The sequence below is a fragment of the Aulonocara stuartgranti genome (assembly GCF_965226115.1).
Source record: "Aulonocara stuartgranti genome assembly, chromosome: 7".
NCBI classification, from domain to species: domain Eukaryota; kingdom Metazoa; phylum Chordata; class Actinopteri; order Cichliformes; family Cichlidae; genus Aulonocara; species Aulonocara stuartgranti.
The window spans coordinates 60,760,923-60,787,423 of NC_138945.1; the positions used below are offsets into that span (position 1 = coordinate 60,760,923).

General features: G+C 41.3%; 1 protein-coding gene across 5 annotated transcripts in view; it reads left to right on the top strand.

Moving 5' to 3' along the window:
• The first annotated feature begins 10,720 nt into the window (after nt 1-10,720).
• Nucleotides 10,721-26,501, top strand: part of LOC309710659 (transcription factor Maf-like) — a 59,285-nt gene continuing 43,504 nt past the window's right edge. For 4 of the 5 annotated variants that reach the window (XR_014277772.1, XM_082540325.1, XM_082540326.1 and 1 more), the window contains exon 1: nt 24,358-26,181. Coding sequence is in view for 3 of the 5 variants with exons in the window: in XM_082540325.1 (XP_082396451.1) it covers nt 25,205-26,181 (977 nt within the window). In the remaining 2 variants the exon portion in view is untranslated. Of the gene's footprint in view, nt 10,845-24,357; nt 26,182-26,501 lie in introns of those variants that run through there. The other variant, XR_014277771.1, reaches the window with a different exon arrangement.

The window sequence follows — 26,501 nt, forward strand, 5'->3', positions numbered from 1 at the left end:
TTGGTTATTAATTTACACATTACAGTCACAAAGTCAACTGATTCAGAAAGGGCAAGAAACACATGGTGTCAGATGTTTCTAACTTTCAGACTAGCCAGTTTTTTTAAAAAGATGTTTCCATCTTTTCGTATTCCTTAATTTTTTAGTGCCACTGCAGATAATCTTAACCCCTTATGGGCGTAGCGTTTTCGGTGCGAGAAATGCTTCGTCACTCATCCAAGTGACTTCTTCAGTCTCAGTCTCCATTCCTTACCTGGATGATTGCGCATGCATCAAGACATCGTAACCTCTTATGTTTCTGCCACCTATAGTTTTTCTCAGATTCATGTAAATATTAAACATGTTTTGCATTGCTTTTTTCAACATTATTGTGCTTACATGCAGTTTTAGACTTACACTGTCAGACCTGCATCAGGTCGATGTATCCACATCGTCCAATAAAAATTAATACATTTCCATAATATTCCTTCATAGTTTATATATATTTATATACATATTAACACGCTTAAATTCAAACTGTTCTGTTGTGAGACATTGCAGGTCTCATTCTGTACTTGCGCAAGCTGTGCATGTGTGATTTGGGGCTGTAATGTATCCCAGCAGCACTCTGGTTCAATTGTTAGGCTGAGTGAGAGTGTCTGTAGCACAGCAGAGGGACTCCAATCCAACATTTATGAGGTCTGTGTGTCTGTGTGCAACTCTCTGGCCTCTTGTAGTCTCAAAACACAGGTTATAACACGGGAAGAGTTACACACATGGCTGTTAGTGCTCTTGAAAGCACATTTGCCAGACCTGCTTTACAACATGCACTTAAAAAAACACAAAAAACCCCAGACAGATGCACACACAGACACTGCGGGGATAGCAAGAACAGTGAGCTGGACTCTAACGAACTAATCAGTCCGTGCGTCGTTGTATACCTGTCTTTGTGTGTGTGGATAGGGACAGAAATAAATGGGCCGAGGTCAATTTGTGGAATGGAGAGTTTTGCAGAGGGAGCATCAGGAGACAGAAAGTGAGAGAAGGCAATGGATAAAACGTGAGAAGTTGAAGTGTGTATAATCTTTGAGCAAAGTGAGGAGTAGCTGCAGAAGTTTTGTCTCTCCATCAGTAGTCCAGTTCCTAGTCCCTTGGTGCGCCTTTCTACCCCCCAGAGGGCCTGTTGTTTAGGGCTGCAGAGCCACCTAGGCCTTGATGAATTTCTCCCCGTCAACAAATTAAGAGTTGCTATTGTTGCTGTGACAACAAGGCATCCCGGCCGCCGTGGGGAGCACCATGGAGACCAGTGACAGAACTCCAGAAGTCTCCTAATCATCCCCAGCTGTCAGGAAGCACCTGGCCTGACACCTCTGCTTAAAACCTGTCTCCCAGGCATAAGATAATTACAAGTGCCAGCAGAGAAAGAGAGAGAAGGCAGGGAGAAGGAGAACTGGTGGGAGAGGAGAGAAAGAGAGAATTCTTTCTTATAAGTGGCTGTGTGAGGAATGGAGTGCAGGAGCTTTTTTATACAAGTTCTCATTGAAGTAGTGGAAGTGTTCAAAGGCAGAAGTGGAGTTGAGTGTGGGGAGGTGTCTGGGGTGTCTCCCCTCTTCCCTACAGAGAAGGCCTGGGAGGAGGTCCCTAGATAGCGCTGTGGGGGACAGGTGAGGGACGGAGCTGTCACTGGGCCCACATTCACATACATTTAAAAGACAGGGACTGTTTGACTGGTCCAGTACAAATGCTTCACGGATTGCACCACATTTGGGAACTAGCTCCTTTTTTCAATATTGTTTAAGAAAAGTTACACTAAAGTTGTAGAAGCTCTGGTGTGCTGTACATACAGGATAGTTTCAGGGGTAAATAGAGTAATGACTTGGAGAAAGTGTGCACAGAGCTTACAAAACAAAAACCTCGCTGCTGACATGCCAAACTGCCTCTCTGTTTCTGACAAAAAGGAAAAACACACCGAGGAACAGCAGCGCATTTCACCCACACGTACACACTCACACGGAGACACGTGCACGCTTACGTTTCATTACAGCCTCTCATTTCTCAAGCAGCGGGGCCTTCCTTCAGAATAACACTCCTGTCATCCCAGCCACAGGGGGCTAAATTATTCAAATACTCTAATTCTTCCCTTCTTCCTCCCACCCACCCTCTCTCTCTTTCCAGCACTCTGCCACTCATAATTTGTCTTTTCATTGTTGCCAATTTAGAGGCAATCCCTCCCATTAATGATGCCAACTGTTCTAAATGGTGTCGGAGCTGAGTGAACGCAGGAGAAGGAGGAGGAGGAGGAGGGAGATGTCAGCGAGAAGGAAGCAGTGCACGTGTGGCAAGGACAATGCTTGGGATTTTACAAGCTGCTGTGCAGATATAAATGGATGATATACCGACTTCTACCCATCTCTCTCTCCTGCCCTCCCACACGCTCTGATTGTTAAACAGCCTTTGTTTTATTAACTGTTTAAATGTACATATGTGGCTTTATTTGCCTGTCACTAGTAAGCATATTTTGGGAGATTATGAAATATATCTACATCTGTTTTCTGTGCAAGCTTTACTCGGATGCGTAAAACTCCGGAATATATTTTCACTACGAATCAATTAGATCATATACTTTTATGGTTGTGCCTTTGTATTGGCAAGTGGCGAGCTATCTAGAAGCCACTTCCTTTTTTGTATCGACTGAATGAAAAGCACAATAAAACTGAATACATCAGCAGGGACATTGATGATGCAGCAAAATGGTACTTAGAAAATTGTTATTGTCTTTTTATGTGTTCTCCGGAGACTCGCTGCATCTACAGAAATATATAGAAAATTACATTTGAATCATGAATATTTGAAGTTGAGAAATAATTTATTCACTTTCATCAATCAGTGTTATGAACAGAAGAAATGATGTCAATATTTCATCTTTGAAAAATTATGCTAAGATAGATGGTACCGTCTGTCAAAGCTGAATCTGCACGTTTAAGGACAAAAAACAAGCAAAAAAAGCAAAATAACACACTTGAAAGTGAACTGCATTGTTCTCAGATTTTTTTTATTTTCAGATACATACATATATATATATATATATATATATATATATATATATATATATATATATATATATATATATATATATATATATATATATATATATATATATATGTATGTATGTATGTATAGAAAAATATAATTTTTATCTCCAGCAGGTGACGTATGGAACATCTGACCTTGTCTAAATAAATCAAAATTATAGTAAATAAATTACTTGTTGGCTGAAGGATGATGGATCAATGTATGAAGCTCATTAATGTTTTTTTCATAATACCGCTCTTCAGTATTCACCTGTGAAATATTACGATATTCTTTGTTACAAACACCACATATTAATTTTGAGTTTGTTTTTTAAGACATATTGCAGTTGCTACACATTTTTTTTCTCTTCACGCTGAGACCAAGGTAGAAGTATTTTCAAATCGTGCTCAGACGTGACCAAAAGATCACAATCAGAGTAAATAAAGAGCGAAGGTGTAGATACAGGAAGAGAGAGAGACAGAGCGAGAGAGAAAGTGTGAGGAAATATTGATTGGTATGAGAAAGATGAGGCAGAGACAGAGAGAGTGGGTGAGAGAGGCTTGGTACAGCTGTGTGATGGAACTGGGTTGCTATCTTAAATGAGGAATCCCATATGAAGGTCTGGATTAACCAAATTTAATCCCTCATCAAACAGACAATAACAGTGCAGCCTAATCCCCCCCAATTCTCAGATTAGTGCGCTCCTGCTCTCGTCTTGGCAGCGCAGTGGGGACCGGTGCCGGCCCGTTGAGCTCTCCTCCACAATGACCTCTGGATGAGAACAGGCTTACAAGCTGTACGCCTGAAGCTTCATCGCAGCGACTGGTAGTCAACAAAGTTTCACCAGATGAACGGTTATAGGGAGACTTTCACAAGAGATGGGAGGGTGAAAGACAGGACATTTAGGAGTTTACCTAAAAAATTTTTAAAGAGAGCTGTTCTCAAAGTGTGCAAAGAGGTTTGTACAAAATGTTAGGTTATGGAACATGATTAACAGCAAATTATATTAAATAAAGCTCATAAAAAGGTGTTTCATTGCAAGTGACTTTGAGGACCTTGATTGTACTACAAAACCTGTAATTAGAGGTTGAGATATGGGGGGATGTAATTACCTCCAAGAGCGAGGACCCTGGAGTAAACAAATATGTTCGTCAAGCAAATAAAGGATTACTGCGTATGTGCTCACTTCACTTCTTAACCCATCTGATTCATCTGGGAAATGCAAAGCACAACATAAGGCAAGAGGATGAGAGAGACGGAGAGAAACAGTGAAAACAAGAAAAGAGAGAACGGACCAAAACTGCTGACGCCCGCTCTTCTGTGCCGGCTGGATGAGTCTTTTCCTCAGATAAAACATAAATAGGCAAATTCTCGTTGGGAATATGTGTTTAGTTGAGAAATATTTATTTATGTTTTTGTTTACTTTTACTTTGAAATTTGTGAAGTACCCCCAAACAATTTGATCCCACGTTTTCGCTTATTTATACATTCATATGCTCCAGAATAATTTAAAGGAGTTGACCATATTTGAAGCTTGAAGATAATAATGCAAGGCTCAAGTCAAGGGCTTGTTAACTAGTTTAGTTTTGCTGATGAAATCTTCCACCACAAGTTCAAGCACACAGCTTATATTTTGATTTAAACCTCTGTTGACTGTCTCCAGCATTTTCTGTCGCTCGTGCAAATGCTGAGTTTTAGTTTCTCTCTTCTAATTAAGGTAATTGTGATTGAAGTGTGGCCTGTTTTACTGTAGCCTTGAGGCAGAAAAGGTTGTGTTTTTGCAGCGCTAAGCTGATAGTTGGTGGAGGTTGGTGGAGGTACCAGGTCAAGCCTGAGACCCTCCACCACCAGGAGACAGAGAATGGAATCTCAGATGACCTGTGGACAATAAAGATGCGGAAAGACAAACTGAGACATCTCTGTCAACAAGCTGGCGTACCTGAGAGGGAAACATGAAGAAGCAGAGCACATGGATGCTGTTTGAAATAAGATCTCATACTGTACAGATAAGACAGCAGATATACTGCTAGTTACTATTGTATAGCAAAAAATAAACAATAAAAATAAGCATCATGCTTAATTTTTATATTACCTCCAAACTGATGATGTGTCTTTGAACTACAATGTCAGCCTTTCCTTTTTTTTCTCTGTCTTCCATTTGTACCCATGTACAGTTATGTGTGTTTTTCCTTTTAATGTTCAAATGGTGTGCCTTACATTTTAAGGAATTTTCACTGGAATTTGAATAAATAACCAGCTAGCTCTACCAGCATTAAACTGTTTTTCATGGAAGTACCTGTAATCCACAACAACAGTCAGAATGTGAGCTAAAAACCTGCATAAAGTGATGTCACTTCTTTGTTTACTGGCACTGTTTCATTCTGTGTGTGTGTGTGTGTGTGTGTGTGTGTGTGTGTGTGTGTGTGTGTGTGTGTGTGTGTGTGTGTGTGTGTGTGTGTGTGCGCTTCACTTGTGACAAGATATCAGCTTTGTTGTAAATGCACTACACTTCGACCCACCTGGATACCTTTTTAACAACTATCCTGAAGAGGAATCGCTGCATGATAGTAATGGTGGTCTTTTTTATGCTATATCATAAGGCTTTTCTCTGTCACACATAGACTGAGAAGCATCACACATTCACAACAATCTGCATTTAAAGAAATAAAGAACTGAATTCAAATTAATAATGCTTCTAATGCAGCGACTGGAAGTTAAAGATTTCATATTCCAGTAAAGAGCCTTCAAGTAAAGTAAAAAGCATTTTTACATTTTCATATATATATATAACATTATACTTGTGTGTCTTAATAAATTTGTCCACAAAGTCATCAACCTTTACAGTATTGAGCTATATTTGCACAAAAGTACATTACTGTACAAAACTGCCTGTATTTTAGAGCATGTTGGTTGAAGTGTATTATTCAAACGTGATTACTGTTTCCATATTCGGTAGTACAATAAAATAAATAAATAACTTAAGATCAGATGTTTTGTAGTGCATAGTACAAGCATAGAAACAGGAATCTACATTCAGAATAAAAATCTATCTTAGTCATATTTTATTTTCAGTTAACAAAAAAGAATGAAACCTTTTCACATAGAGAAAAACAAACAAGCAAAAAACACCAGCACTCTCCGGCCTACTTTTAGTTTTCCCGAATTATTTTACCTTGAATTCTTTTGTGTTATGTAACTTCAGATTATTTACCTTCAGGAATGATCTTTCTCTTTGTTTTTTTAAATAAACAATACTTGTAACAGTACGCCTAACAGAGTAATACACTATTTCTCTGTAAAATAGCCTTTGTGTCTCTGCAGTGTGTGTGTGTGTGTGTGTGTGTGTGTGTGTGTGTGTGTGTGTGTGTGTGTGTGTGTGTGTGTGTGTGTGTAAGCATTCTTTGGAGCAGGACCAGTGCAGTAGTTATGGAGCTCAAGCGGCCAAATGTTGTACCGCTGCCAAAAACAGTAAAGCAGCCCCCACTGATATCAGTTATTAATATTTAACTGTCCACTATTAAAGTTTAAGGCGGTTGAGATGGAGCTGGGGGGAAAAGAGGCTACTTCATGATCACTGTCCGCACAGCACTGTAAACATGTTCACTAAAAAACCCCTGACAGTGTTACAGTGTGGATTTAGGTAGTGGGAGGCAAAAGTGCACAAGGCTGTAGCTGTTCTGTGTGTGTGTATGTGTGTGTGTGTGTGTGTGTGTGCATACAGTATGTGAGGATAAGACACTGGACATGATTAATGCATTTATTTCTTGCATGATCCTGATTGTAAAAAGTCTTAGCATGACAAGCAGAGGAATATAAGCACGCTGGCAAACCGGGGGCCACCGTCAACAGCGTGCATGTCTTGTAATACAAATGAATAGATGCGGTGAGCAAAAGTCATGTTCAGAGGTTACAGTCTTGGCTGCTGATGGTCATATTTACTGTCCTCAGTCATCAGGGTGCAGCGAGCCTCGTGCCATTTCCTTTGTCATAAAACACCTTTAGATTTACTTTTATTTGTCACCGTAAACCTGCGCCAGAAAACAAATAAAAACGCCATATGGTTTATTGTGTTTTATATTCAGGACACAGCAATAAATACATGGCTGAATATAAAAACATATATGAAAATATAACACATCTGACAGACGTGTGTGCATATTACACATTGATCAAAAATGGTTTTCAGAGCTATTTCTCAATAAATGTTTCTTTTGGTGTAAATTCATTTTAGAGAATCGTGTTAGTCTACTGTATACAGAGTGAAAATAATTTTGTAAAACTTGTTGCCCCCGTCACAACATGCTGTTTTTAGTTTTTAGAGGGTTTTTTTTTTTTTGTCTTCTGAGGGGCTCGAGCGTGACCTCCTCTTGACGTACCGAGGTAAACAAGTCAAACCAAGGTTAAAACAGGAAGAAATGCAGCGTGAGATTCAGCGATGTTCCAACTTGCTCATGAAGAGGTTCTAAAAAAGAATAGGCTGGCTGGCTAAAAGTGAGCATGAAAAATACCCCACCTCCACGTTGACCCATATCATCCATTATGTGTGGTGATTATGAGAATAGAACTGCCTTATGGGTAGCCACAGTTCCAGGAACCAATAGCTCACTGTCAGGCTGTGTTTTAACCGTAGGGTGACCAGGTTTGTTACAGTTTGCTTTATTGAAGCCTCACTGAAGTCACAGCAGACGTGGTTAATCTGATTGCGTGGCTGAACTGCTGGATCAGTCGGTGACCTGCTTCAATTTATATTCAGATAAATGGACCAACAATTGTACCACACACAGGCATCTTCAAAGAGGTCATGACCACAAAGAGAGCACAGCTGTACATGGGGCCTGCGCATGATGCTGGATCATACACGCGCTCTTTTCTCTCATATAAATCAAGGGCTTGAAATAAAAGGTGTGTCTCTCCCTAAACTGCTTTATGTCACAGTGCTTCTCATGCATAATGCATTCATTCAAATGGCAATGGTCTGCTTTAAGAAATAACAGGAGAACCTAAATCTTTGCAAAAATTAGGCTTTTAATGAAATTTCCATGAATGCAAATGCAGGCCAGGTTTCAGCGTAATTCTGCCCAGGAATTAAACTAAGTTGGCCCGGTTTATCTTAATAGCTGATCTCGGCCCAGTGGGGCTGGTATTAAGTCTGTCGGTCGCAGCACAGTGCTCAACGCAATCACAGCTTTGCCTTCTCTTGCGTAGCTTCCTCCAGTGACCAGCACAGAATTTACATGTGCGTGGACATGCACTCACACACACATACGCACTCACCCCGGCGCATACACAATTGCACACACACACGCCTCACTGGATTCCAATATGATGTTCTTCCATTGATATTACGGATGTAATTATGCTGTGTTGATTATTAAAAGAGATTTGTCTGTGGACTATACAGTATTGTTTAGGAAGCGACGATCAGTTTCAGCCACAGTTCAAACTTCTGTTTTTGTGTTTAATTATTTTAGTTGTCATTAATTAATAAAATGTTTACGGTGGTTTGGGAATTTTACCTTTCTTAAGTTAGTACCAGTATATCGTCTTTTTTCTTTATATTTTATGTAAAATCTTAAAATGAAAATGAGCGGACAACAAAGGTAATTGATTTCAGATTCATCACAGGAGTGTATTCATGCTAAATATTAGTGTAATTATGGAGCTTGCGTGTGCGCACGTCTAAACTGCTGCTTTAGTTATGTGACATTTACTCAAAATAAGTGGGATCAGAACTTCAGTATCAGACCATTTGAATTCAAACTGATTAGAATATTAAGGTGTGCAAGACAGACAAATGTCTCACTGATTAATGCACTGAGATCACAGTTTGTGGTCTGTGATGGTAAGCGTGAGCATGTGTGCACGTGTGTGTGATCTGCATGTATATACAGTCATTTCGCTCCATCTACTCGCACAGATCCTTCACAGGTTTTCCGTCTTTGTTGTCCACGAGTATTGTCCTTCACAGTTTTCACTGAGTGCATGAAGTGGATCTCTGTGCTGACATAAAGTGTCGTAATGGTTCTCCTCACTGAGCCATTGTGTGTTTGGTATATAGCTTCCAGTGAGAAGTGAAAAACCACTGGTGCCTTTACTCTATTCTAGCACAAAGTGACTCGGAGTAACTGCCAATGATAACTAGTAATTACATCCATTTAAAATGTGCATTATTTTACCCCTGTACTGAATAAACTAGTGAGGCAGAAAATTGTCCAGTTTTATCCTCTCTCTTATAAACACGCATTTTTCGAAGGAGGCATTTATTTTTGACAGGTTTTATCCTTGAGTGAGGCTAAACATTCTTCAGGAGTTTTCATACTAATATTCACTGTGACAGACTGACAGACACCAGGACAGACATACATTTAGTCACAGTAAAGTACCATGGGTCAAAATTAATGTCTCCAGTTCACTAAAGTGACTCTTACTCTGAGCCATTGAACTTTGATAGAGGATTCATCTTTTGAACTTGAGGCATTTTGACAAAAAATATTATTTGCACCAGTCCACAAAGAGAACATGATTTCCTGGGTGGAAATGTACTTGAATGGACATGTGCTGTCTATTCACTGAGGGAACTTTCTCTTAATACCAGTCTGGCTCTGTCCCTATATGTGTGGACTCATTGTATGCATGTGGCACAAAGAGTGATAGGAGTCTTTAGAAAAGAGCGAAGCTCTCCACAGATTAGACTCCATTAGCATTTAAGGTACTGTCATAAATTCCTCCCAAAGTGAAGGGGAGAGGCAGGACAAATGAAGTAGGATTAATAGGGGCCCGAGCCTGACCGATAGTGGGGATTGTGAGGCAGGGTCACCTTGGGATAGAGGGGCAGGGTGGCAAATGTGTACGGGGGAGACTAGTAGAGGTAAAGTTAAGATGGACTTAGACATACAAGACTGACATATGAAATGTTCTGAACAGCTGAATTTTGATAAAAGAAGAAAGAGCATGGAAGGTAAAAGGTAAAAGGAGGAGATATGAGTTAACAGTGCAGAGGAACAGAGCCAGAGTTTGTTAGGTCTCTGACCTTCCCTGCAGCTGACCCCCCAGATAGGTAATGAGGTCAACATAAGGAGACAGATAGCTGCTATGTGTCAGGAGGGATGAAGGTGAGGGTGAACGGCTGTAAATGCACACTTGTTAGTGCTTTCTTACTTATCAACAGCCCAACTTGTTCCCATATGTTCAAAACAAGTTTCAAAAGTTGATCTTTGTAAGTCTAGAACCTAAAGTTTTATGTAAACCTACAATATTATTAGCCTCACTTAGTAGCAATAACAAAAACATAGAGCTGTCACCATTCTATGCACAGATACACAGATTCTCACTAACTGATATCATGCATTTAGTTGTTGGCATGTTGTTACATAGAGTTACATACACAAAGGGTGCAATGTGGAAGAGTAATGTTTGTATAATAACAAATTTAATTTAAGAATCAGATGGCTGTTGATATTAATTTGGTCGTTAGGGTTTGTTTTTTTTTTGAGTATGTTGCACATTGTGCAAATATTTCATGTGTTAAACTGCTGATTGTTTATGTGGATCTGATGAAGATGACCTTAGCTTAGTAGTGTCTGTATGCTAATGCTAACATGAAAATTGATATATTGCTGAAAACTTACTTTTTTTTTCATAATTTCTGTTAGTTCGTTTCGTCGAACTATTTTGAGACGGTCCCTAACTGCAGCTTTTCCTGTCTTCTGCGGTGTTTGGCGCTACATCAGCCAAACTTTCCTCGGTGATCTAACGTGAAATCCTCGACAACCACAGTACCTTATTAAACCAAGGTAGGCTACACAGCTGTGTTTGGAGCCTTAATAATCTAGTTGTGCTACTTTAGTTATTTTGTAGTGACATACCACAATCACCTGGAAAACCAAGACTAAATAAGAATTTTACATCTGGGATTCCAACAATGTGACAAAGAGTGATTTTCAGTAACTGCAGTAAGGTATGTCTGACTGTTGGTTTTTATGACTTTATAGCGGCAGTGATGTATCTCTGGTGGTCTGGGGAACTCGTGGCCAGTGAAGTACGTTTGCTCTTGTTTTACTTGTACACGACCGCAGCTACAGAAAACGCTTTGGGCGCAAAAAGGAGCTGCTATAGGTTCCATGAGTAAAGTCAGGTCAGCATCACCATTTTAAGTCTAAAAATAGTTGAACGCACTTTGTGTCACTGCAGCTTAAAACCACACTGATGAAAGGAGTCCAAGTTCAGAGTTCATTTGTGGTCCAAAACAAAATGCTGAAAGACACTTAACCTTTCAGACAAGGTCAGAGGAACAGCAAAGATGGAGGCCTGCAGTAGAAAGCAGGAAGGCAGCCACGTTTTACAGGTTTACATCTCCATAGTTTTGGCGCTGACCAAGTCAGGTCTGGAGCCATGAAACTAATGAAACACCAATTTGTTCTCTGGAAAATAGCATCTCTATTCCTGGAAGATTCTTTCTTATTCATACTTAATGAGCATCAGTAAGAATATACTGCAGATTCTTGGCAACTTCTAAACAACTTTATCCTTTCCTTTTTTTCCCGTTGGCTACAAACAATTTCAGTTTCCAAGTTTGAAAGTTCTAAAAGAACCAATATGGTTATGCAATCGGACACCTATTTGTGCTTGTGGATCTTATATCAAATTTCTAAGTAGACTAAAACTATATTTTAATGCATTTTTTTTTAATTCTTTACTCTCAAACAAGGATCAGCAAAAAAATAATAATCCTGAAACACATGCAAACAGATGAATAATAGAGTACATATCTGTAGTATGGTATGTCTTAATGATAGAGGTTAGATCCTGACAAAACTATTGACTTACACATTCAGTTACCAGATTTCCATTCTGGCTCCAGATTGTCCAGAAAGGAAAGCCAGCAACCTAGATAAAGAAAAAAAAAAAGAAAAGATGTCCTCAGTGTATTGAACTTTCTTCATAGTCAGGACCCCAGCTCACAGTTATTAATATACTAGGTCTTTTTTAGTGTTACTTGCCCAAAGCACCCAAAGCATAAACACATATAAGCAGCCCGAGATGTGGGGCAAATTTTATGTACAACACTTTTCCTATCACACAAACACACTCACAGACTGCAAATTTTTCTGGCATAGCTTTGTTGCAGTATTGTGTTTAAAGTTGTATTTATATTTTTCTAATATTATAGTTTGATCTTGTCTTGATGCATGCTCAGTCATCTAGGTAAGTAGATCCCAAAAAGTGGATTCTCTTCATCAACGTAGCGTGAAACAGCTAGTTTCATCTTCTTTATAAGCTCTTTCTTTTTATAGTCGCTCTGCTGCCAGTAGATGTGTTTCTGTTTGTGATTGGCCAGATGCTTCCAGCAAGGATGCCTTTCATATTAAGGCACTTGCAGCCAGATTGGAAAACCCCGGATTTACTTATAGACTTGATAATGAATGTTCATGTAACCGTTTAGCCTCACTGCCGATGTAAACCCAGGTAAAGAAAATCTATCCTCGGTATGTTGAACTTGCTTCATAGTACAGCGCATTTCTGCACATGGTACCATTCTGTGTTGGCCACTAGATGTTGAAGCTTCTAAAAAAAGTAGTCTTTCCTTTTTCATTGATTGTAGATGCTCTGAAGTAAAGATGACTTGACTCTTTTTGAAGTTAGGTGTAATTCTGCAGTAAGCCAAAGTTGTTTTAAGGCCTTTAAATACATCGTCTCTCTTTTTCCTGTTGCTTTGTTAAGCAAAACAAAAAAAATAGTTGTCTGTCTCTGGGAGCTAAATTGAAACGAAGAAAAGAAGACAACACATGTTGTGCTGTACAATATTGATTTGACAAGCTATGATTAAACTCTACTTACTGGGTTCCCATCCATTTTAGGTTGCAACTGAAACCACAATTAGACTAGATGCTGAATCACTGACTTGCAGCAAGTCTGTAACAAAGTTTCCCCCCTTCTCTGATCTGCAGTTTGAATTGACTTTCAGCCAGCCAAGGAGGTGAGGGTGAATGTCTGCCTTTATGCAGCTTAACTCCCAACCTTTACAGTAGCAGGGACAAGGTGACTTACAGGTAATCTATAAGAATAAGGAGCCAGGCAGGCGCCCTGGGCTTTTATTAGATCTCCAATACTCCCCGGCCCCAACCCCAGTCCCAGGCTCGGCCCCAGATTGGCACTTGCTGGCTCCACCTAGAGAAGGGCTACGTCGCAAATTACTCCAGACAGCCACAATGACATCCACCTAAAAACCACCTTTCCTTTAACAGGGCGGCTAGGGCGGCAGAGGATAGAAGATGTCAGTGTCTCCTCGTATTCAACTGTGGAGAAAGTGAAAGAAAGGCAGAGAAGGAGTAGAGGGGTCTATCTGTCAGAGCTTAAGGAGTTTTCTAACAGTACATTGACCTTGAGTGGTTGCCATTGATTTCCAGTAACGCCTCCCAAACTGCGTTGCGGACCCCGCCGAGCACTGCGGGACCCTGATTGGGAACAGATTTCCCAAATTCCGATAGCGTGCCACCTGCCCAGGATGATGGATAGTCCTCCTGTATCCCATCAATCCTCACCTGCTGCCGAGGAGGTGACACCTGGGCCAGATTTATCATCATATACGACATCAAGGCTAGGAGCCAATCAGGGAGAGGTATACTAAACTGAGGCCCCTCCCCCACAGAGGGCTCCATTATGTTTGAAACAGATTTATTCCTGCAAAGTAAAAAGAGGAAGAGAGAAAGGAAGAAGAGAAGAGAGGGAAAGGGCAGAGAGATGACTCTCTGGGATAAACAGACGTAGAGTAAATGATGCTTTAAGGGCGTAGTATGCTATTGAGTATTGCACATTCTTAAACTTGAGGGAATCACCAAAATGAAGGATCTGAGGCAGCTATATAAGACTTTTAAAACAGCTTACCAAAATAAAAGTTTCTTTTCTTTTTAAAAAGCATCATCTTCAGTGGTTTACAGCTGTTTCTGTACAACCGTGGTATAGATTCACTTTAAGTCTTCAAATTCTGAGGAATGGCCCTTTAAAAATAAAGCCAGCAGACACTGATCCTGTCATTGCTGTCGTGTAGCCTACTAATATTGATATGTGTGATACGTGAAATGTTTTTGTCAGTATCGCTTTAGGACCAACTAAAACACGGTTTATCGCATGATGAACTGATCTAATTCCATCGCTCAGAAATGGTCATCGAAGCAGAAGAGGTGATCACGGGACCATGAATGCGCTAATCCAATTAATATCCTCCTGTTCCTGCCACTGATTTTACGACTAGTTAAAAACCTTCTGCTGCTTTTATGGCTATTAGAAGCTAAGTGTGAGCTATCTTCTACTCCACTCTGTTTTTTTCTCCCCACCAGCATTTGGTGACCCTAAAAATTAAGAGCCTGTAGGGAGCGGAGGGTTCAACAGAGGCCAACCACCTCTGGTTCACTGCAACAGAAATCTAAAAAACTATCCAGAATGAGACCTGACAGTTGTGATAATGGTCCTTGAATTGCCAGGAGTTTTCGCCTCTACAATTAACCTACCCTCTCCCTCCCCACCCCCAACCCTTTCTTTGCCCTCTTCTGCTCTATAAACCCCTCGTCCTTTTCCATCCTTCCCTCCCTTTTACTTGGCGGAGCTACAGCGGTTTCTCCAAGGCTCACCAGGCACAGTGCTTTAGCCCTGTGTAATCCTGCCAACCCTATTCCATTAGCCACGCGGACTAAAGAGCTTAACAACACAGCCCCATCGCAGTAGAGGGAAAGAGAGAGAGAGAAAAAAAAACAACACAACACAAATTCCTCAGAATACATGGCTGCTCAGTCAGTATTTACACTTTCTCTCTCTCCGCACGCCTTGCCATACCTCTTCCTCTGTCCCTTCATCTCCATGTTGCAGAGAAGCCCAGAATGGATTAGAGATGGCATCAATGGGATGAGACGTATTACCAATCGATTTGGAAAGAGCGTGGTGTGTTCTTATGAGTGGAAAACTTTGGATCTGGCCATTGTGCTGATGCCAAATGCAGCTGATTTGAAGATGAAGTTGTGGCTCTCTCACTCTCTCTCTATTGCACTCTTCTGTCTCATTTCATCCAAAGCTACTGTTTCTGTTTAATCACTGAAGTCACTAAGAACTGTTTTGTGGTTCCACTGTATTGCCAAGGAGAAACGTGTTTGGTTTAAGAGGCTGTAAAGTAGCTTTGTACTGTTCTAAGGAGAAAGGAGGATAAACAAGCAGATTGGGAGAAACCTGATCAGTATTAATGGCGAAGGTTTAGTCTTTTGTCTTTCACTGACGCTTTGTACCTGACAGCCAAAAACGCCATTCTACTGATTAGATGGCTCTACTGAAAGAGTAAGACAGGCACGAGTCTCAGTCATGCTCGTGTGTTTTTTCTTCTTCTGTAGGATGATTGTGAACATTAAAATTTATTTAAGTTATGTCAAATCATTCTTAAACGTTATAACACATAAACACTTATCAGATGAGGGTCCTCCACCCCCAGCTCAGAGATTATCGCGGTACGGCTGATAGCAGCATTGGATGAGGGGCTGTAGGAAACAGGGGGGACCACCGAGGGGTCTGGGCAGGTTGTCAGCTAAGGGCAGAGGGTGTGGGGAACAGGGGCAGAAGCTGCTGCCATATTTCTTCATGAAGGCGACAGTGACAGAGGAGCGACAAAACGAATGGCCTGTCAAAAGAAATGAGAACAAATAGTTCTTGCACTACATAGTAAGAAGACCTTTCAAGCATCAAGGGCTGGTTTGTTTGGAGGCAGAAACCAGAACCCAGACTACAACTAGCATAACTGCTGGCTATTTTGAATCCTGAGTCTTACTATAGTAATGCTCAACAGTGATGAGGCCTTTAGCAGTGAATTAAACGTTTAGAAGTTTTTTTTAGTCAAATTACATGGATGATATCTCGGCACCAGAGTCGGAAAACAAGTGCAAATATGAAACTTATGATGGCTGAACTTTCTTATGTTTGGCCAACATCTATTGCTCTTGTTTCTGAAGCCTCTGGTGTCTCGGAGATGTGCACAAGTATCCATTACTTTTGGTGCTGTGGTACAGTACCAGCAGCAGCAAAAACATCAACACTTTATCTATTATTTAAAAAAAAAAAAAGTCAAAATATGCTCTGAAAAGGGCAACGTGGTTGTTAACATTTGGTTTATAAAAAAAGGGTCCTATGCTCCAACCCTGACAGGCCCTGTTTGTGTGGCGTTTGTGTGTTTTCTACATGCCCGTGTGGGTTTTCTGTATGCATGTGTAAGTGTACAGGACCGACAGGACATTCATCTTTCAGATTATTCTCCATCACCTAAGATAAAGTGGTCCTCTAAATACTGAAACATCTAATTCAGCCTGATCTTCTGTCAGAAATGGTGACCCATTAACTCTGAACAATCTTCAATGATAAACAGAGTTAAACTGAATATGCCTTTGGTGTAAAGTGGATAAAAATAAAGTGGATAAAAAATATATCAGCCCTGCGTCAAATTGACAACCTGTCCAGGGTCTGCCGGCCAAAAATATATATTTGAAAATTTGCGATAATGATACAACTGACGCGAGATAAAATACTTTACAACTCCACAACTTTATTAGTGCAAAAAATAAATGAAAGGCAAACCAGTTCCACACCTCTGAAGTTGCAGCATTTTTACAAACCAATTCTGGTTCATCTGTTTCATTCAACAATCCGCTTTCGCCTTTCTCATTCTGCGTCGCCGCCATGCTTTTTTCGCCATGTGGGTATGACTACAAAGGCACTGCGCATGCGCGTTTTACCCATATTCTATCGCGATATTTGATTTTCTTATCATTGCCTAACATTATACCGGTATTACCGTGAACGGTATGACATGGCCCAGCCCTAGTTGGATGGATCGATTTTTATGTCAAATAAAGAAAGATTTGACCAAGTACAGAAGATAAAAAAAGAACTCGGAATGAAACAATGAAACAGGAATATTTAAATGTACATGTCATATATAAATGTGTCTGAAAGACGGATGCCTGGTGTACATGTGAATGTTCTATGCCAATATTAATCAGCTCTTAGTCAAATTTGATCATTTTTGCCCCCTCCCCAAAAACGATACATTTATTTGCTTCTGTCAGACCACATTTCCTGGTTTGTAAGTAATGATCTACCTGGACCGCTGGACATGAAAAGGTGGGCCCTCCATTAGAGTTTTAGTGTTCTGACCATGACCTTTTTTGTGTCACTGTCTGAACAATGTTTGCTGGACTCTTGAATTAATAATTAGTAATTTGATAAAGCGTCAGTTTGTGCATATTGCACATTATCTATTTGGCACAACAAACTGTCCTTTGAATGTGCTGTCACTCCATTTTCTATTTGTCTTTATGTCTTTCTCCCCTCATAACATGACTGTCTTTTGCCAAATTGCAGCTTCTCTCCTGGCTGTTTTTTTTTTTTTTTAAATATATATTCTTTCCTCCGTCTGCCTCTCGCCACTTCTTTTTCTGTTTCATCATTAGGCTGTCCCACGTTGAGAGGAGAGTAATCTGAACTATGTGTCCCAGGGGCCCATTCCTTTACTTCCTGCTGTAGGAATAAGCGACCTATTGATTAGTTATCAGCCCGTACTTGGGCTGCGATCTCTCTCGCCCTCAGATATCCCCTAGATATATGACACTCCTGACAGCCTGAGAGGTGGGTGAGGAGGCAGGGGGTGAGCAGTGGCGAGGGTTTCCTCCTGCCTGCCTGCCAACACTTTACTCAACAAAATGCCTTCTTGACCGCGTAGATGCCAACTGCAGCCCACTTCTCTTCTTGCGAAGGGATTTTCAACATCATGCCAGGGAAAGATTATTCAATCTTTCAAATTGTACAGCCAGCAAGAGGTCCAGCAGGATTTTATGCTCTGTGTTAACTATGAGCACCCATTTTTGCCATTTTCTCATAGGAATAAACTCTGAAACTGTAATCAGAGTTTTAAAATGAAAATGGTGCGGCTTACTGAGAAAGAAACTTATATAAGCTCAGAGTAAGTACACCATTCGCATATGGATAATTGCCTGTGAGGGATTTCAATACAAATTGAGGCTCAGGAAGCGGATAAGCAACAGGAAGGGTGTCTCTGCTCCTGTGTAAGCATCCAAATCTACTGTGAGTGTGCAAAGAACCATGACTAACTCTGACTAAGTCTGTTTGTGCGTTTTTAGGGAAAGCTTAAAGATACTTTCCTCTCTTCTTCATCTCGCTTCTTCTAGCTGTCATAACCTCCTTTTTCCCTCTCTAAAAATAAGTAAATAAATCATCTGTCGCTCTTAGGATCTCTTTCTGTTTGAGTGTTAAGTGTATGTATTACTCGCCACATGCTCCCACATTTTCCAGTCATTTCCCTGAAGTGTTAATTGTGAGTGTTTGTGAGCGTCATCAGAGTTTACAGAGCACCTGTTCCACTGGGTTCTCCAGACAGACACAACATGTCAAACCCTCCATTTAGCAGGGAGATTAAAGCTTATCACTGCCCTCCCCCTGCTCCCTCGCTCCTCCCGTCTCTTCCTCAAAACCACATCTGATAAACATCTCATTTCCACACTCAATATTGCCATAATCAAAAGCCCACCTATTACATGAGGCTTGTTCATCATCTCGCCTCACTCGCCCTCAGTCCAGTAACGGTCAACCCTTTTCCCCCCTCCGTTCCCCTTCCCCATCCCTGCCCTCCCCCAGAGAAGAGAATATCCCAGTGGAAGTGCATTTGTCTCGTGGCATTAATCTAGTGGAGATGTAAAGGATTGCTGTATGAGGCCATGGTGCACTGTGGGCTGTATTGTCTCTGCAGCTTCCTCTGTGACAGAGTGCAGAATAACGCAGAAGGATGTGAGTTTAGTTTGCCTGCACACTCACACACACTCCTCCGCTCCAAATTATTCTTCAATTTCTGGGGGACGGATGAGGGGATTATCACAGCGAATTTAAAATTAATATTTGCATTCATCTGCAATAATCTTAAATCACACTGTACGCAGAGGTGTTTATATTCTCATCTCTCTTTTTTTGTCTGAATCTTTAAATACTCTCTAGAAGAGTCTCTCTGGAGAAAAGAGGTTTGTGTGGGAAGACTTGGGTCATGTGATCTGTTGTATCTGTAATGTACTTCACATCTGTCTGTTATGGCTGCTCCCTGATGTACACAGAGGTCTGTGTACATCAGCCTCTTGGAAGCTGTCTGTATGTGTGTGCGTGCAAGACTGCAGCCTGTAGTCATCTTCTTTCTTTTCTTTATATTTGTGACTAAGCTTTTGTTTTGTTTTTTTCCAGTTAGATTTACCATAGTTACCATGGCACATAGCGTTTACTTCCACATTCTGGTCCTTATATATCAGCACTTAATTTCTTTTTTCTAACTTTACACTATTCTTTTATATAATCTAACTCAGGGTGGCACAGTGGCTAGCACTGGCACCACAGAGCAAGATGGGTTCAAATCCAATCTGGGGGTCTTTGTGTGTGCAGTTTGCGTATGTGGGTTCTGTGCGGGCTTCCCCCCACAGTCCAAAGATGTGCAGGAGGTTAGGGCAACTGGTGATTCTAAGTTGACCACGTGTGAGTGAATACTTGTTTTTCTCTATGTTTTGGTCCTGCAACAGATTGGCCTGTCCAGGGCGTACCCCACCTTTCACGTTGTGATAGCTAGGATAGGCTCCAGCACCCCGCCCTACCCCCTTGATCCTGAATTGGAGAAGCAGAACAAACTGTGCTTTAATATCAGGGATATACAGTATATGCATGGAACAAGTGCAACATTTTACAGAATTTTAATTAGTTTAAATTATTTATGTTTACATTGCCAACCAGCTTAATCTTTAAACAGTCTATCAGCACCATGGTAACATCATTACAGCACTTTTGTCTGACAAAAATAAATATATATTTAATTTACACTGATGTAAAACACAGAAAATCCTCACATTTCAGGCGTCGTCAGTGACCGTTCTGGGCTCTGCTGCTTAATAATGAACTTAAAGAAATGATTATTTATTTAAAAATGTTTTTTTAATTATTTTTCTTTCAATTCTTTCTACACACACATGCACACTTTGAGTGTGCATGTGTGTGAAGATGAGGAGGGGGGGGGGGGGGAGGAGGACTCTTTGCAACTCATCTATGTATGATGGCACAGTTGCACTCTGACTAATGGGGAAACTCTTTATGTATATGAGTCACATTAATAACAACACGGAGTGGACAGTGTGGACATTAATAACAGTGTACAGTTGCAGAGAGCATATAGCACAGTACATATACTAGAACAGCCACATCAATAATAACTCATAATCTCCAACTAGAACATGAATCATCATGCCATGTGGACACTGGAAGTCACACAGGCAAACCCTGTGTTCATGTAAACACCTAAAAATAGAAAATCACAGTCATTTGCCGCAAAAGGCTAAAATTGTCCCAGTGTGTCTCTCTCAGTTCAGCAGACTATTAGAAACCATTAGCTTTAAGGGGAAATGAATAGCTCATGCACACTGTATTGTTTTTGTTATTTACCTGCTTCTCCACATGCTGGGTGATGCACGGTGGGGCTAGTTAATGAGGCCAATAATGTAGCAGTGTGTGCCTAATGAGAGAAGATGAGCCCAGGTTCCATACAATTCACATTTAATTTTTGTGTATCTGTGTGTAAACATTATTACATTCCTGAACCAGGACTGTTGAATCCACAATTAACTACTTCACAGAAAACCTGCTACGTCCGGCGTCACGTATTTGTGTGCTGAAAAAGCCTTTAAAAATCATCAGCGCACAGACTGCGCTGTCGGCACACTACCGATATCCTACTCAAACTGCACTTGACATTTTGCTGTTTTTTTTTAACATATATGATAGAAGTGTATCCCATGTTGCACAGAGCCAGAGAGCTGATGAGACCGCTTAGACGACGCCTGTGATGTCCACCTGCTGTGAGAGACAATAACCAGATGTGAAGAGGAGAGTTTGACACATGCAAGTCTGCTCATTGTGGCTAATTACCAGGCTGAAGCATCTTTCTGTCAGCCACAGAGCCACACAGAAAGGGTGCTACAGTACACGCTGCTTTTTCCCCCCCCCCCCCTAATCAAATTCATCCACCCGGGTGAAGCCGAAACTCGTGTTTACTTGTGCTGGATTCTCAAAAATCTTCACCGCCATCTGAGTTCAAACAGCAGAAATAGACTGAAGAAAAACAACAAAGCAACCTCACTTATATCAGGATGCCCTGTCTGTCTTGATATAACAAACTCACTTGTTGAGGGCCTGCTTCTTCACGATCAACCTGGAATATTTTTTTAGCTTATCAAATCCCCGCACTAACCAACAGTTATAGCAGCTATCTGCTTCCTGAGCAGGTAAGTGAATTGAAAGGGTTGTAAAAGTCTGATTAACTCAGGGCTGGGGAGCTGGGTAGTCAGATAGTGGGTGGGGAAATGGCGACCGAGACCGTTCTGTCAGATGTTCCTCTTTGCAAATATGCCACCGTGTTTCTGTGATGTGGAAGCTTATTATCTTATTAAGCATTCTTTTATTTCCCCCTATAAAACACTGGCAAAGGGAAGCGTGGAGCTCTTCTTGCTTCTCCTTGTAATAGCTTCTCACGGCTCCTCATTCTATTACAAAAGATACAACGGTTAGTTAAGACCCCACGAAACATTTCATTTTCTTTCCCTCTAATTAAATGTGTCTCAGATGAGCCCACTGAGCCCACTTGTCGGGTTGTCCTCCATTTGGAGTGCCACCAGAGTTTAATATATGGCATTAAACAGGGATTGAGGATGAAAATGAAGCCTACCTCCCATTGGGAATGTAATGGATGATTAGAAGACATAATCTTAGTAATACAGAAATCCTTTAGTTTCTGTCATTTTATTTAAGTTACTGTCTTTTAAATGTGGTAATGACTTTGGCTATTTTTGGCACAGTTAAAATTTCAACACTGAGGTTATAAAATTCATATTTTGAAAATGCATAGAGTGCATGTAATGAGTTTCTCCCCCCCAAATTTCTCATTTAAATGAATATACTGCAGGGGTTTTGTACATGGTTTTTCTATGTGTTGTGTGAAAATGATGTTTTTGCATGATATTTTGGAGACACAACTAGCCTCGTCTTCTCCAAATAGGTACAGCTGAGCAAGCATATAAGCAAACCATTTCTACTGTAGCAAAGCACGAAACAACCACATGAACATTATCTGTAAATGCAGAACGGGAAGGAACCTCAGAGGCAAACAAAAGGTTAACGTGCTGAAAATAAAAAGTGAGGTCTATTGCAACATGCACATAAGTCATACTGTAATGAGGATGTTTTAAATAGATGTAACAATTAGTAAAGTCACTGTACCAGTAAATCATAAGGAAGTCCTGGAGCACTGGCTATCAGTTACCCAGAATGCCTCAGTGTTCTCCTGGGGTTAAACTCTGAAAGGTCAGACGTTGTCTCATTTACAGTTTCTGTAGCTTCCAAATGTAGGCGACGGACAATTAACACGAAGCTGGGTTGTAAACGTTAGGCTGCGACAATGGCATTTGTAACACACACAAAAATGTTTTGTAAAAGCCTCCGAGAGTTCAATGTTTCATTCTTTAATGTATTTAAAGCTATTGATGAGGTTTAAGCATTTCATGCTCTCAGTGGGACACTTAAACTTTGACTGGAAGGAGACACTTGTGTTCATTTTATCTGCACTTAATTCATTTGGAGAAACATTTCTAGTAGGAGCCAATCCTGTAGTGTGTTTTTATTATTCTATAGTCAAACATGGGATTACGGTATAACGTTTAAATTCATGTGCTCTTAACTTCCCTCTCCACTTACACTGTGTGCAAAGCAATCTTTTATGATATACACTTATGTGGACCCCCTGTATTGTGTGTGTGTGATGTAACAAAGACGGCAGTAAACTTCGTGTGTATGAAACTCCAAAGGGAGGCAGAAAGTGATGCACACAGGACTATTAGCCCTCAGTAATGCAGTTGATGCATTGGCTCTAGTCTTCTTGTTAACCCTTGAGACTCCAGGCAGATAAATCCTGGTTTAAGAGATCTGGCAAACCCAGAGCTCACGCAGCAACTTGTGTCTACTGTTGCATCAACTACAGATCTGCCCAGACTCGTATATGACTGGAGCAGCTCTCTGTAACCACACATATTTTGAGCATTCAAGCTTATCTTAAATGCAAAATTCTAATTTTTATTCACTGCCTCATTTTGAACTTTCTTACAACCCTTGATTGTAAGATCGTTTTCTACATAGCTACTATTCTATAGGACACTGAGAGGGTGTAATGCCATTACAGTGGTTCAAAGACCTAAAAATGGCTTCACCTTAAACATAAAAGCAAATATTCATTGTTGTTAATTTAATGTTTGCTTCCTGTACGGTCCTGCCAGTCTGAAATTTACACTCAAGCAGCAAAAGCATGTAGCAGCATCAGATGGGACATCTCATCTAGCTAATATTTATTCAAAAGCATCAGAAGGGCCCCTGATGTGTGCTGTAATGAATAAAACACGATGTTTATCCTTCCTGTTTAACGTTAAGTCCCCATGAACAGTCACGGGGACCAAGAGAATATTTACTTGTGTTGGGACACCGGGGAGTTGGATTATCTGCTGGCGGCTTTGTAGTTTTCTGAAGTTTCCCCGTGTGACATGTTCCAGGGAGAGTGCTCTTATTTACTCTCCGGTCCTGTGTGTATAGCCCTGCTCATTGTTTGTTCTTATGTGCCACCACTCCTGAGGACTGCGCTTCAGGAGAGAAAGAGGCGTACAAGGAGATAGAGAAAGGCCCGCTAATGCTGTGATCATTACATGGGAGGACACAGATGAAGATGTTGTCATTGCAGACTGTTTCACAAGAAAAGGATTTGATATTGACTTGCATTTAGTGTAAATGCTTTATCGCTTGACATGTATAAGAAAATGGGTTTACACCGCCTGATAAGAGTCGCCTGCAGTATCTTTTTGCACCGAATGGTGGCGACATTGGGTTTCCAAACAGTGTAGACGAGCCAGACCCGTGCCGTGCTCTTTTCAAACTGTTTCGCCTTCTTACTCAACCTCCCGATTCGTGTCATCTATTTCTGCGATTAGACTAAGAAAAGAGTGTGAACAATTAACGTGACGCTCATTTTGCAAATGTTTTTTTTTTTCATACAATTACTTTGTGTTTGAGCTGAGAGTTAAAACGGTAGGTAGTGTGTAAGAAGAGTTGGAGATTTATTCGCTTATTAACAAGAAACCTGTGAAATAAATGGGATAAATAACTAATTCAAAAGTCTATACAAGGTTTTACATGCGGCCAGGGTCAAGAAGGTTTGTCTAATTAGTGTTTAAGAAGAGAGGCTGTAATAAATCTGACATAATTCGACTTGAAATATTTAAGTTGGTTAAGTGAAAAAATGAAAAAATAACTTAAATGTCAAAAATGCGCTACAGACCAGTTTAATTTATCGTTAAACTCTTAAGCGTAATTTGTTTTCTTTTGCTTGCTTTATTTTCATACGCATGCTAGAAAAAAACATTAAAATGAATATCAGGTTTCGTGTGTAAATTTGTGTATGGACTTGGACGGTCCGAAAACTTCGTTTCTTTACTATTATGCTAATTACGTCCCGGGATCGCGCTGCTCATTGGCTGAGTCTCAGTCAATTTCATATTTCAGTCCTGACGTCAGGGCGCCTATAAAACTAAGCAATGCTTTTTAACTCGTCGGCTGACTGATCCCTTAGAAAAAAAAAATCTATCAATCCTTGGGTGGAGTTTTTTCCCCCGTCTCCACAAGGCAACTATTTGCCCGGGACACGAACGTGAACCTCCTCAAATTGGCGCACTAATCCTAAAAGGAGCCATGAAGTGTTAAACGGTAGAAACGGAGAGAGCGGCGCTCAGATACCCGCACGCTGGGAGAGAGGGAGGAAACAGCGCTGCTCCAATGCGTCTGTGCAACACAGACTGAAGAGAGAGAGAAAAAAAAAAACTTATCGACTCACAAAACCTGAACCTGCGCTGCGCAATTAGTGCGAGAAAATTCACTTTTTCCTCCGGTTTTGAAGAAAATAAATAAAGAAATCAAGCTGGCTCAGTGCGTGTCTCAGCAGCCCACTTTGACAGGTGCTCCTCACCCCCTTTGGAGGACTGTCAACAGCAAGAGGATGGCATCAGAGCTGGCAATGAGCAACTCCGACCTGCCCACCAGTCCCCTGGCCATGGAATATGTTAATGACTTCGATCTGATGAAGTTTGAAGTGAAAAAGGAGCCGGTGGAGCCCGATCGCAGCATCAACCAGTGCAGCCGCCTGGTCGCCGGGGGATCCCTATCTTCCACCCCGATGAGCACGCCTTGCAGCTCGGTTCCCCCTTCTCCAAGCTTCTCGGCGCCCAGTCCGGGATCAGGGAGCGAACAGAAGGCGCACTTGGAGGATTTCTACTGGATGACCGGGTACCAACAGCAGTTGAACCCCGAAGCTCTGGGTTTTAGCCCGGAGGACGCCGTAGAGGCGCTGATCAGCAGCAGTCATCAGCTCCAGACCTTCGATGGCTATGCCAGAGGGCAGCAGTTCGGCGGCGCAGCCGGCGCGGGGGGCGCAATGGCCGGGGAGGAGATGGGATCAGCGGCCGCAGTGGTGTCCGCGGTTATCGCTGCAGCCGCAGCTCAGAACGGGGCTCCCCACCACCACCACCATCATCACCACCACCACCACACAGGGGCACACCACCCCTCCTCCGGGTCTCAGTCCAGCGGCGGCCCGGGGGGAAACCACCAACACCTGCGCTTGGAAGACCGGTTCACGGACGAGCAGCTGGTGACCATGTCGGTGCGGGAACTGAACCGGCAGCTGCGGGGGGTCAGCAAGGAAGAGGTGATCCGTCTGAAACAGAAGAGGAGGACGCTAAAGAACAGAGGCTATGCCCAGTCCTGTCGGTACAAGCGGGTCCAGCAGCGGCACGTTCTGGAGGGAGAGAAGACGCAACTCATGCAGCAGGTGGACCACCTCAAGCAGGAGATCTCCCGGCTGGCCAGGGAGAGGGACGCCTACAAGGAGAAATACGAGAAGCTGATCAGCACCGGCTTCAGAGAAAACGGAGGATCCAGCAGCGACAACAACCCTTCTTCCCCGGAGTTTTTCATGTGAGTCCCGGCGCTGAAAAGTTTTAATAAGCGAACCTCACCAAAAAAAAAAAAAAAAAAGAAAAGAAAAAGAGTTTGCGCGCAGCTAAAATAGGTTTTGTGTGATTGTGTTGAAGCTGCTTTTAGTTAAAGACTAAACCAGTTTTTCCCAATTTGTGTCATTTTAAAAGTATATTGTTTCAGAAACCCAGATTTGTTTTGTTTTGTTTGTTTTTTACTTTCTAAAGAATACAAATTAGGAAAGGACTCTGGTTAAAAATACAGTACCCATACATTTTTTAAAAGGATTTTTCTCCACTTTGTGATGTTTGCCTTTATAG